Source organism: Silurus aristotelis, assembly GCF_946808225.1.
Source record: "Silurus aristotelis genome assembly, chromosome: 23".
Lineage (NCBI taxonomy): Eukaryota > Metazoa > Chordata > Actinopteri > Siluriformes > Siluridae > Silurus > Silurus aristotelis.
The window spans coordinates 11,180,348-11,192,842 of NC_139596.1; the positions used below are offsets into that span (position 1 = coordinate 11,180,348).

General features: G+C 38.6%; 1 protein-coding gene across 9 annotated transcripts in view; it reads right to left on the reverse strand.

Annotated features, from left to right (window-relative positions):
* mef2cb (myocyte enhancer factor 2cb) overlaps positions 1-12,495 on the reverse strand; it is a 65,078-nt gene that overhangs the window by 21,233 nt on the left and 31,350 nt on the right. For all 9 annotated transcript variants that reach the window (XM_083527096.1, XM_083527093.1, XM_083527090.1 and 6 more), the window contains one exon: positions 4,029-4,232. In XM_083527096.1, coding sequence (XP_083383222.1) covers positions 4,029-4,232 — 204 coding nt within the window. The remainder of the gene's footprint in view (positions 1-4,028; positions 4,233-12,495) is intronic.

Sequence of the window (12,495 nt, forward strand, 5' to 3'; positions counted from 1 at the left end):
TACCGACCTCCCTTTTTCTCACACGCTGTTCCCTCAACACCTCTGCCACCCTTCTTTGCTCTCTCCCATTCAGAAGTTGCAGGTGGTGGAAGGTGCTAGCGCAAGCCAAGATTAAGGGGTGAATGTTCCGATTAGGTTAATCTGGGCAGGGAATGAGATTGGCCCAAGATGTCCGCTGGCTTCATGTGGATGTGCATGTGAAAAGGGTTGACCTAAAGGTTGTTGTGCTGTTACTATATGCTGTTCCCCTTATTTATGTACTTATCTCACGTTTTCTAGCATTAAAAAAAAGTACATCACAAATTACTCGATAAAGGTTAATGTTCAATAAATCCTAATAGAGACTGATAAATAAAGCGTGATTTATTGTTTTGTCAGATAAAAAGCTAGCCAATTAAACCTGAACCTAGAGTAAAGCCTTGTTAAAGGATAGGAAGACTTTGAAGAGTGTCACCAATAACTAAGCGCTTTCGGTGCAACATAGCCAGTCTTTAGTATCACTATCTCGTGCTGCAAAAGAGAGTAACAACCTGACAATTTCCCCAACCCTGTCCCGGCTCTTCTCTAATTTGCCTCACATGTTGGGTAGCCCTGCCTGGCATTCGCCGTAATAGGAACTCTATCTGTTTGTTGAGTTTTTCATCTGCTGCCAAATAAACCATTTGCTGTATCCGTGCCAGCACAACATTTGACATCCCACTCTGTCAACTGCGCTGCGCTGCTTTCTTCCTGCTAGTCTGAAACAGACTAATTTTACCTTATATAAGCACCTGTAATTTGGTCTTTCTTTGCAACTTTACATGTAATTACCTGGACCTGCCCACCTATTGTCGAGCCTCAGATGCTGCTTTGCAGGAGACTTTTAATGGGGTTTTTTCGTGTAAGATAAAAAAAAAGGAAAAATAAATATGCCAGTGAAAATAAATTTGCCTGAGCTGAACCAATACAACAAGAAAGCAATTCTTCTATTCTATTATCAATAATGTGCAAAATGATCACTGATTTGTTGTGAGCGGTATTGCTTTAATCAGTCTCAGCCAGTAAGAGTTCTTAATACATTCATCACATTTGGTGCATGATAAAACAGTTAAGAAATGCGTAAAAAAAGGAGGTTTGCGTTCTACTTATTTTAAAATAAATAAATGATCTGTCTATCTTTCTCTTTAGCTCTTGTTGGTTGTTGGTTTTATCTATTGTGCTATACAGTATATAGGCTTTTATTAATGCATGTTGGATTGAGAGAATAGCCTAGCAGATGTTTGATTTAAAAGAGGAACAGGCCTGACCCTGAAGATGAAAATCGAACGAAAGGAATAAGAGAGAGGAAAAGCGTGCTGATGAGAGCTGGGGTGAGGGAGTAGGGCCTTCAGCCCCTCGCAAACACAGCTAAAGAGGCCGGGCAGAGCCTGCTGCTGCCACTCTCCCAGCGACGCTAATTATCAGCCGAAGACATGCTAATTACATGGAGCTTTATTGCTAATGTAGCAGGCCGCTCTTCGAGACGCCCACACGCTGTGTTCAGCTCCCCTGCCTCTCCTTATCCTCCCACTGCACCCTTCAAGGCATGCTGGGCAAAGACAGGAACAACTACATTTTATCTTTGAGCTTGTTTTTTTTTTTAATCCTTATATGAGCCTTTGAGGATTCCTTCATTTATATAAGACAGAATATTTACTTTTCGATATAAATACACAAGGGCGTTGATGTGTATGTTTCCCGCAGATGTACATCTTTCAATCTTTTTTTTTTATTTCACACAGAAGTATACAACATGCTACCTCTTCAAAACTAGCACCCACCTCCCGAAGCTCAGCTGAAGGCTTCAGCCCTATCCTGCCATCATAACAGTAAGTCTGCTTTGTTCCTCTTGACCTCCCGCTACCCCATCTCCCCCGGCCGTGATGTAACCTAGCAGCAGCCAAATGGGGGCCCTGTAGGAGTTCGCATGCTCGCAAATCCAGTTAGCTTGCTGCCTTAGGCGTACTCCCAATCAATTTTCACTAGCACAAATCTGCCAGGGTGAAAAAGGAGCTAGTGCTAACTTCTGTTTTTTTCTACAACTGCACTGTTCTTTTTTTCATACCCCTTTCCCTTTGGCACATCTGAGCAGATTATCCTCAGGTAGTTTATATTATACTGTAGCTCTTTTATAATATGTGCACAAAACACCAGTGCATGGAAATTTGGATGTTTGTTTTGATGTTTCATCAAATCAATGCTTCTAGATACTGTGTAATTTAGGACAATTTGCAACTTGTGCTTTCTATATCAAAAGGTTATGAATGACATGACAGCCTGAAAGAGAACCAAAATGTCTGAGATGGCTGTTTAACATTTATTGTATTTAAATGTGATGTAGCCTACAGATGTCTAACACAAGCAGATACGCTCTTATCTTACCACCTAATGGATAGTAATGCACTCATGCACTTTGGTTTCAAGGAATTCCAAAGTGAAGCAAGACAATTTATAATTCATTCCCTGGAAGTTTAGGTCTAGACAAGATTAAAAGTCTACTATACACATGTCTATAATGCATTAAGGGAGTGTAGAGGTCTACTGCCTTCTCTTGGCAAGCATATCTGCTGTGCTAGAAATTTTTAAGCAGACAATAGGTTTTATCCATGTTCACTAGTTTGGAATCAAGTGTGATTCTTATTAATATTGTGAAATGACGATCACAGAATCACAGTTATTGTGCATGTTCCTGACTGTTTTTCTAGATTATTTCATGCAAGTGTTCATTAAATGTGTAAGGCTCTCTCAACATTATGAATATACAATATGAAGGAACAAAGAGTGGAGGAAAAAAAATCTTAATTTACAGCAATATTGAACAAATGAAAAAAAAAAAAAAAAAGCTTTTGTATATTCAGTCTTGTGTGAAATGGAGATGAGAGAGGGGACTGAGGGAAAGTGTGCTGTGTCCCTGGGGGGTTTATGCAATATTTTTGAGAGACAGAGAGAGAATAAAAATTGTTAAAAGAAAAAAAGCAGTATGAATCAATGACAAAAGAAAGGTTAATTCTGGTGTTATTTAACCATAACAAAAGAGCTAAATTAGTGCACTGTTTAATACTCAAACTTTTACAAAGAACAGGAATTCATCTAGAATTTTACAGGTCATCAGTCGGACAATAAATATGACAGCAGGAAGATATAGCTTTAACCTTTTTTAAATGATCACAAAAATCAAAATGGAATAACAGACCCAATTATGGTGTTAGATTTTTTTATCTATATGTAAATTTCCAGTTTTGTGGAGGGTCCATTCTTTTTCCATAGTGGAATCTCACCTGACCCTCAGTGACCAACACATGATTATTATTGCTTAGCTGACAAGTTGAATCACAACGAACACTGGATTATTACTATATTTGGGTAGAGGATGGGAAAAAACAGCTAGCTACGGTGTGTCTCTGGCTGACAATTGTACAAATCGTGAGAGGACAAACATCATCGTTTCCCATAAATCCTTAAGTGCCTCAGAAGCCCTTGAGTCCTTGGCCACGTCTGTGTGGAAAGCTTGTTGCGCAAGCGACTCACGCTGGGCTTAACATTTGCTACTGGACGTCTGCCTCGTGATTGGCCTCTGTCATGGCTGTTTAGCTCGGACTGAACCCGGCTTTGGTTTCAGGAATGAAGCCAATGCTGGCGCAGCAACCGGCAGACAGCATGTCTCTGAGGCCTGAGACTTATCCAAGGCTTTAGCATGTTTCGATCACTGTTGTGAGACACAAAGTGGCTTGTGCCATACACACATGCTAATGTCTGTTTGCTTAAACAGTAGCAGTGCTCTGGCACTAGAGCGTGCTTTCCAGGAACACTACAATTCACTCTTCCTCCACATGTGTTGTGGAAGCTTCACATGAGATTAGGATGAACAGCTGTTCTAGATGAATTAGGATTTTGTATTTCATTCTAATCTCCGCAAAAAATATCCTACAAAATCTATCTCTGCTCAAGTAATTTCTCTTTAAGTCAGCTTGGACATGCTGCATGGGTTTCAGTAAAATGGTGTTCCTCACCTCCACAATGTCAGAATTGGTCCTGCTCTCATGAGGCTCGTTGTACTCTGTGTACTTCAGTAACACTTTGTCCATGTCGGTGCTGGCGTACTGGAAGAGCTTGTTGGTGCTGTTGAAGATGATGAGGGCGATCTCACAGTCGCATAGCACACTCAGCTCATAGGCTTTCTTCATCAGTCCAAACTTCCTTTTGGTGAATGTCACCTATGTTGTGAAAGGGTGGGGTGGGGAGAGAGAGAAAGAGGGGGAGAGAGAGAGAGAGAGAGAGAGAGAGAGAGAGAGAGAGAGAGAGAGAGATAGAGAGAGAGAAAGAGACAAAAGAAAAAAAAATGTTTAAAGGGCAGTACAAACGGTTGGAAAGGTGTCAGAATATTGTCTTGAATCTCCTTCGCTCTTGAGCTGCAATAAACAATGCTACTTTTGGAAAAATCAATGTTTTTTCGTTTTCTTTTTTGTTCATCCAAAATGTCTGGGAAAAACAGATGCTGGCATGGACTTTTTCCACTCATATATCAAGCAAATGTTACAGAAAATATTTTTGGCAAAAATATGTGGTTTACAGAAAAAATCAAACCCTGTATGTTTTTAACATGCTTAAGAATTAGCATGCCTCAGATTAACCTCTAATGTCCTGCCTAATTTGTGTCATAGTGAATGAGTGTACAACTTCAGGCAGATTCCATGGTATAACTGGGCTATAGTGAAGAGAAAATGATTGAAATACTACTTGGTTTAATCACTTGTTTCACTTCTTTTTAATAAACTTTTTTTTCTTCTCATAAATGTGTTTTGTAATTTATATTTAAACCAAAGTGAATCTTTGAGAAAGGAAATGGATACAGCTAATATTTCTCATTCCAAAAGAATAAAATCACATATATAAAAACAGAACAGTCAAACACACACACACACACACACACACACACACACACACACACACACACACACACACACACACACACACACATATACAGATTGTCATCTCTCAATGCTCTCAGTGCTGACATGTTACTTCTCAGTAAATGTTCTCGACTATCAAATTAGAAACATTAAAAATAAACACACTTGGACATCCCCAGTGCGTGTTTCTACATGCTCAGTCCAGAAAATTGCACCTCTACCGAAACACAATACTGATCTTAAAAAAAAAAGAAAAAAAAAAAGAAGAAATTAGGAGAAATTAAGAAAAGATTCCAGTCTTTTGTCATGGTATAAACTGGAGTTTCGGTAGTTTCGGCAAGCTGTTGAATTTCAGTGAGCAAAAATATCTCTGGTGGTACTTCGGGAAAGGTTTATAGGTTCACTAGCTCAAACATGTAAGAACTGTATAACGAAAAAGGCAAAAGGGAATGCGCTAAAATTACACTTGCTCGTGCACACACGCGCACGCAAAATCAGACTTTGTCACATACGTATGTGCTCGAACTTGAGCTCACATTGTCTCATTTCCCTCCTTTTGTTCTGCCATGCCACTCTTCAAGTTCAAACAAAAGATTCTTTCAGGTAGCAGAGGAGCGATGACCCCAGGGCTGGCCCACACTTTCATCTGGCTCACATACGACTGTGGAATGCCCTCAACATGGCCACAAACACAGCCTTCGATGGGAACATATGTCCTGCACAGTCCAAAATTAAATGTCTTATGGCACATTATCACAAAACTGTCAATACACAAGCACGGCCCAGATTACAAATTCCCTAAGCGCAAGTTCACTGCAGAAACCAGGCACTCAGGATCTCTAAAGCGTTATGCACATCTCCCCTGGAGAAACCGGGACTGCTTTTTGCTGAGACACGGTTCTAAAATGTTCCATGTGCACTTCTTAAATGGAGCTGCTTACAGTTGGAACACATTTTACATGCACTGTTGCTATTAATGACCCTATGTGCCATGAATAACATTTACCTGAGCTGTCAGACTGTCCACATTTATGATATAGTTTTATGCTGCACATTCAGTATATTTCAGTGTATATATATATATATATATATATATATATATATATATATATATATATATATATATATATATATATATATATATATATATATATATATAAGAAAGAAAATTAAAGAAGATATTGGTAAACTGAAGACAGAGAGCAAAACTCTAAACAAACAAACAAAACAAAAAAAAACACTGAAGTTTCCCTAACTATTTGCTGTAATATTATCGGGCATTTACCGACATTCTTTTTTTAATCTTAAAATGTGATGCCGTAAGCATAGTGAAACCAGTTAAAAGTTCTGCACTTGGTGTTCCTCTAAATATAAAACAAACAGCATACCATGGTGTGTAACATGGAACTAGTTCGATAATTTATTAAATTGCAATGACTTTTTAGCTTTAATCATTACCTAACCAACATAACCCAATGTAGATGAAGAGTAAGAGTCGAATTTTAATATATAAATATATATAACAAGCGAAGGTTAGCAATGATTTGAAATATGTTCATTCTTCTATATTCTCGAAACTCTCATATAGTACCCTGTTCACAGCATTCACAGCTGCTAGTGTGGCCAAAATTATTTGTATTTGAAACCCAACATAGCACCATTGCATTCCAGAGCTACATTCGTTAGCTAGTTGTCAACTTGAACATGTTTATGCCCAAGCAAAAGTAGCCAGCTAACGTCAAGATTATTTCAGGAAATCAGCAATTCAAGATTTATATGGGGTAATATTAAAACATGGGGTATTTGTTTTTTTAAGATTAGTACATATTTTAAACATTTGATAAAAGGGAAAGTCTACATTTCTGTGACAGGCTAAATCTTTCATGAAAGAACTGTGCTTCAGACACAGCCCACACAAAACTTCTAACAAAGCATCAAATTAATTAGATCACCAAATCGATATCTGACATCTACTGCCTTACTGATACAGCTGATTTAAGTCTGTGCACCCACACACAGTATACACACACACACACACACACACACCCTGACACGCACCCACACCTGTCTTCTTCTTCACAGGAATGCCACACGATTGGTGACAGTACTATGCAGTGGCAGATACCTGTGGCCTCTCCCACTGACAGCTCCTGTAAAATAAAATTACTTCTATGGTTACTTCTACTCGTCTTGTCAACGGCCTGCTGTCATTCCTCTCAGCTGAGCCATAAAAGAAGTGATTATGTTTTGATTATGTCTCATCAGCAGTGTTCATTAGGCAACGTTTGGAGAACACCATCGATTGTTTTGACAGTTCAGTTTCTACTGAAGAATAGACCGTGATGATGAGAGCTTTAACGGAAAGTTGGTGCCACGGAGCCCACCGAATGTGTGAACTTTTTCACGATGCTGATGCTGACTCATTTTGTAAATTGCAAAGAATGTGTAACCCAAGTTTGAATCTTCTGGCTTTTTTTTTTGCATCAGGGAACATTCAGGTGCAGATAAATATATAGAGAGAACCACAAATTGCAAGTTTAACAAAAAAATCAAAAATGAACGGTCAGCAAACCATGGGACAACACCCAATCAAAAATGGGTACCTGTGCAGGACCCTGTGCTAAAACATGGTTTCATATTTTATATATGCTTCCATTATTAAGATAAATTTGCCTTTTTCACTATACACAGTAGTTGTTTAAAAGTCCCTTTTGTTCATCAGTCATAGCAACTCAATGACAGTCCAATGGAGTATGTGAATCGATAGAGACAGCATTCTCTGGCCAACCTTATCTCTTGCTCCTGGTCAAAACAGAGATAAATTTTAGATAAAAAAAAGGACAATTTGTGCTGGAACCATCATTAATAAAAAATAAAAAATAAAAATAATAATAATAAAAAAAAATCTTATGCTTATTTAAGTCAATGTAAAGTTTAAACAAATGACATCATCTGGAATCCTTCTAAGAAATATTCCATGCTGCGCTAATTTCTCCATTTATACTACTGCTGATGTAATGGCAAGTTATAAGAAGCTACATCATGATTCTTTTCCTTTTCTCCAGTTCTCTGTTCAAGCTGCCCCCACATTGTCATGCCTCAGTCTTCTGGGTACTCTGAAGCCTTCAGTGCGTTAATTGCTGAAAATGGCACTTATGGCACTTTCTCCACTACATAGTTAGTGGGTGAGAACAGTCAAGAGACTGCTGTGCAAAAATCAGCTGCGAGAAAGGTTACTGCTAACACTGGCTTGAAGACCTTGGTGTGAAATACAAACATAGACATGAGCTTGAACACATGTTATTGGTCAGGAGTGATCAGTAACTCTCAATGTAATGTAGAAGAACTAGCAGCTTTAACAGGACAGATAACATAGGGTTCAGTTACACAATGAACTCTTAAATGAATATCTCATGATACTAAAAACCTATGACCTCATTTCTCTTTAAATTATCCATTTATGTGCTCATTACTCTTGTATTTCTCAACCATTAAATAAGGAACTAATAAAATAACATTACATTTACAGTAGTTATATATTTTTTACAATGAGTTGTGCTCAGCGCTCATTATTATTCAGCTCTGTAATTTCGATTTGAAGTGACAAACAAAACCAAAAATCTAACAAATTACTATATATATATATATATATATATATATATATATATATATATATATATATATATATATATATATATATATATATATATATATATATAAAAGTTCTTTTTTTTTTTTTTTTACAACGACGACGACTTGACCCTAACGTGGTTAAGGATGTGGTAATAACAATTTGCTAAGAACTATGTAAAAACTTTACATACAAATAAATTATGTTCTAACTGTTGGTCGTGCATTAAAGGGTTAACAAGGATGGTTATACAGAGAAAAACAAACCAAATGGCTAAACGATTAGAAGAAACAGTCTGACTCCCTGGCCCTTTACTCGCGGGGGTTGGAGACATGGGGGCAGGAAGCACATTTCTGTGTATTTCCTCTCATAACAGGAAGTGCCTGACGGCTTCCCCTTCACAATGGCTTCGCTTCTGCTTCCCGCCTCCCGGGCTTGCTGTTTTCCCCAGGGGAGTTCGGCCCATGGACAGAGACAGAGAGGACGAGTAGTCATTTGTCACCGTCCTCTCTGTCTCTGTCCATGGGCCGAGAGGACGAGTAGTCATTTGTCACCGTGCCGTCCCCCACCCCTGTGTCCCTCTTGCTGGATCATCCACATAGTGCACGCACACCCTGGAGACCCATTCTCCTGTACCAATCATTTACACATGTCTTAATTGGAGGTGTGCACGCTTAAGCTTGACAGTGAAGCCTTTCATATGATGATGTGTCTTTATTTATGCTGACTTCAACACCGTCTCTATACCCTTTTGGATGATCCCCCATTTTAAAAAGAAGGACATCACAAGTGTATATAAAAACTGATGTGAACTGGATAAATGTATTAAGGGTGAGCTCTATAGAGTAAAGTTTGGCGTAACAATTCCATATAATGTGTCTTAATTGCATAACTGCTTCTTTTGTTCTTATTCATTTAACAACAAAAAACACATAAAATGGTAGGCTAAAAGAGGAAGATGTACAATAAGAAGAAAAAAGAAGGAATAACAATTAATACAAGAGGAAGTACAAAATTTGTTGAGATCCGATTCAAAGAAGAGTAATTTAGAGAATTTATTGAAATAAAGTGACTTAGAGGGGAAGAAGAAAAAAAGAAGAAAAAGAAGAAGAAGAAGAAGAAGAAGAAGAAGAAGAACTAAGTGCTGTGCATTTTTTTTGAGGAGACAGACGCAGAGGAAACTATCAGAGGAGCAAGGTGAGAATCGGAGGAAGGTGAGTAGGGGTGACGGGATACCCAGAGGGCCTCATTATTTTCCTGCTGTTAATTTCACTCAAACTGTTTCACACCTCACCACTGTTGATTGGAGAGATGTCTCTGTTGTCACGAGTGCTGAGATCCGGCTCTAGCTCAATGCCATCACTCCATCATGAAGCGCAGATGAAAAGAAATTGTGCTCCGTGTAAAGTTGAAAGTCTTAGATAAATCTTTTAATCTGAACATATTGGTGAAATGATAATGTGGTAGGAGTGATAGATGTAATGATGGATATTCAGGTGAACGTGCATAAAAGCACCCGTAAGCTAAAAGCACACCGAATATTGATAATTAAAGAGTGGCGTCTTTTTTTCTTCTAATTTTACATCACTTGTTCACACTGTTTGTCTAGTTAAGTGTCATGTAAATAAGATTTCTATTTAAGCTATCCTTGGAGATGCCATGGAAAGACCTTCATGCCAATGCATTAAGTCTTAAATTATTTTTAAAAATTTGAATGCTATAAGAAGTGGTTTTGCTGTTCCACATTAAATTGTTACACCCAAAACCAACTAAAGTATAATTAATATTGTGAATTCATATGGCAATAAAGAATAATTTTTATGTTTCCAAATGCAATACAGCATGAGTCCTATTTTTTATAGATTTATATATAGATTTATACCCCTCTACACATCCACATTTATGTACATTAACTACATTTATAAAAAACATTATATCTGTAATAACAATCCAAAAACGTCTTCGTCTTATTCTTGAAGCACAATGGGTCAGCTGCAAACCATTTATCCTTTCTATGACTAATGACATCCCTTATCCTGCCCACTGCCATCAGAGGCCACTTCCTCCCTGGCCTCTCTTGACCTGACCCAAGTGTGTCTCACCACCTGGCCAGATGGATCACAACCCTGAATTAGCCACCCTCCATTAGGCCCAATTACAGCCGACTCCGTTGAGGCTGCTTCCCGACTGGCAGCGAAGGGTCTCACTTAGAATGAATCCATTTGATTCAGCTGTGATCCAGCGTGACCTTTGCATTTGCCCTTTGTTTCAGCAAATCTCTATAAGAATGAACTACTCCTGGTTTGAGGGAGAGATGGGCAGAGTTAGCAGGGTGGCTAATGCATTTTAGCACACAGGAGATCCTTTCAAGTTGATGCGCACGGGAAAGTGTTTGAGTGGCCGGAGGGCAAGTAGCCAGGCCTCGCACACTAATGCCCTGTGTGGACGTCTGGGCAGTCAGTCAACTGGCCATGCTCTGGGGAAGTGTTTTCAATGGTGGTGGGGGGTCCAAGTGGCCGCCCAAGGCGATGAGGAATTGGTGTCTGTAAGCAAGGCACTGCAGGCAGGGTGGTCAGCTACACACTTGTCACTCAAATTGAGGGTGATATAAAACATAAATCTCATGAATCTGTAACCATGTTTTTCTCAATAGTGCAGCTTGTTGTGACTAACTTAAAGTTCAGGCCTGAAAGTTAGACAATTTTTTTGGGTGATATAAAATGGGTGATATACTGTAGCTGAATGTAGATTATGTAGAAAACTAAATTCATTCAATAATTCATTTTTTTCTCAGTGATAAACCTGTGTGGACTTGCTAAAGATCTGGAACATCAAACATTAAATGTGATGGTATTTGCATGAAAACCCTGCAAACATCTCAAGAATGTTGCAGCAAAGGTAGCACCGTTGAAGCGGGCAGCTGTTTATTTTGCTTTGGTATGGAAAGATTTCCTTAAAGGGGAAGTGAAAATATGCAAAGGCCCAGCCACGACTTCAACAAATTGAGAGCAGAGGGGAGGGGAGAAAAAAAAAGGTTTGTGAGTCAAAGGTCCTTCATTCTTGTCTTGTGATGTCTGTCTTCATGGCTTCCTTGTATCATACAGAACTTAGTCCTTTAATAGAATCACTTAAACATCTTGATGGGGAAGGATGGCTAGCTTACGGAGTTTTGATAGGCCATGTCTGCACACAGCTTCTACATACAGATATCATACAGAATTATTTTTGAAAGTGCAATGATAATGCTGCACAGTTGTTTTGGCACCATTCCTACATGCTTATCATTATCACTATAGTTTTTATTTTCAAAAATATATTACTGATAAGGTGTGAAGCTACTTCCTCTTTTCTAAATTAAACCCTCAAAGTTACTCGGGTTTTCTTAGTGCCTTACTTTGCCCTCTCTTTCTCCCTCAAGTCCCGGAAAGCTGTGGCATCGACTCTCATCAGGTGTCCTGTATCAATCTCTGATCTTGAGGGAGGGGAAGGAGAAAAAAGTGGGAGAGTAAGAGAAGGACAGAAGGAAAGAAGGAAAGAGAGTGGTGATAACACCAGGACAGGATGCTTTCTGTGCAATACGATATCTTTCCCCCAAAACATCCTGACCTAGACCATGCATCCTTCTTGCTCTCTTTCCTCTTTCTTTCTCTCTTCTCGTCGATTGTGGCCATTCAACAAAGAAATAGGCCTCTGCTTCGTCCACTTCTACCTCAACTTCTCATCTCAACGCATATAAATTGTTATTGAAAGAGTTAAATCTGGTGAAGAAACTGTACCTTGAAGGAGTCTTACTTCAGCAGATTTTATAATATAATTCTGAAAAAAAATTAAGTCAGGCTTCTAAATAGAGTATTGAAATTATTCAAAGATTACTAAAGACATTTTTTTTTTCTGAGCAGTCAGAAGAGAAAAACAAGAAGAGACTGCTGGTATGAT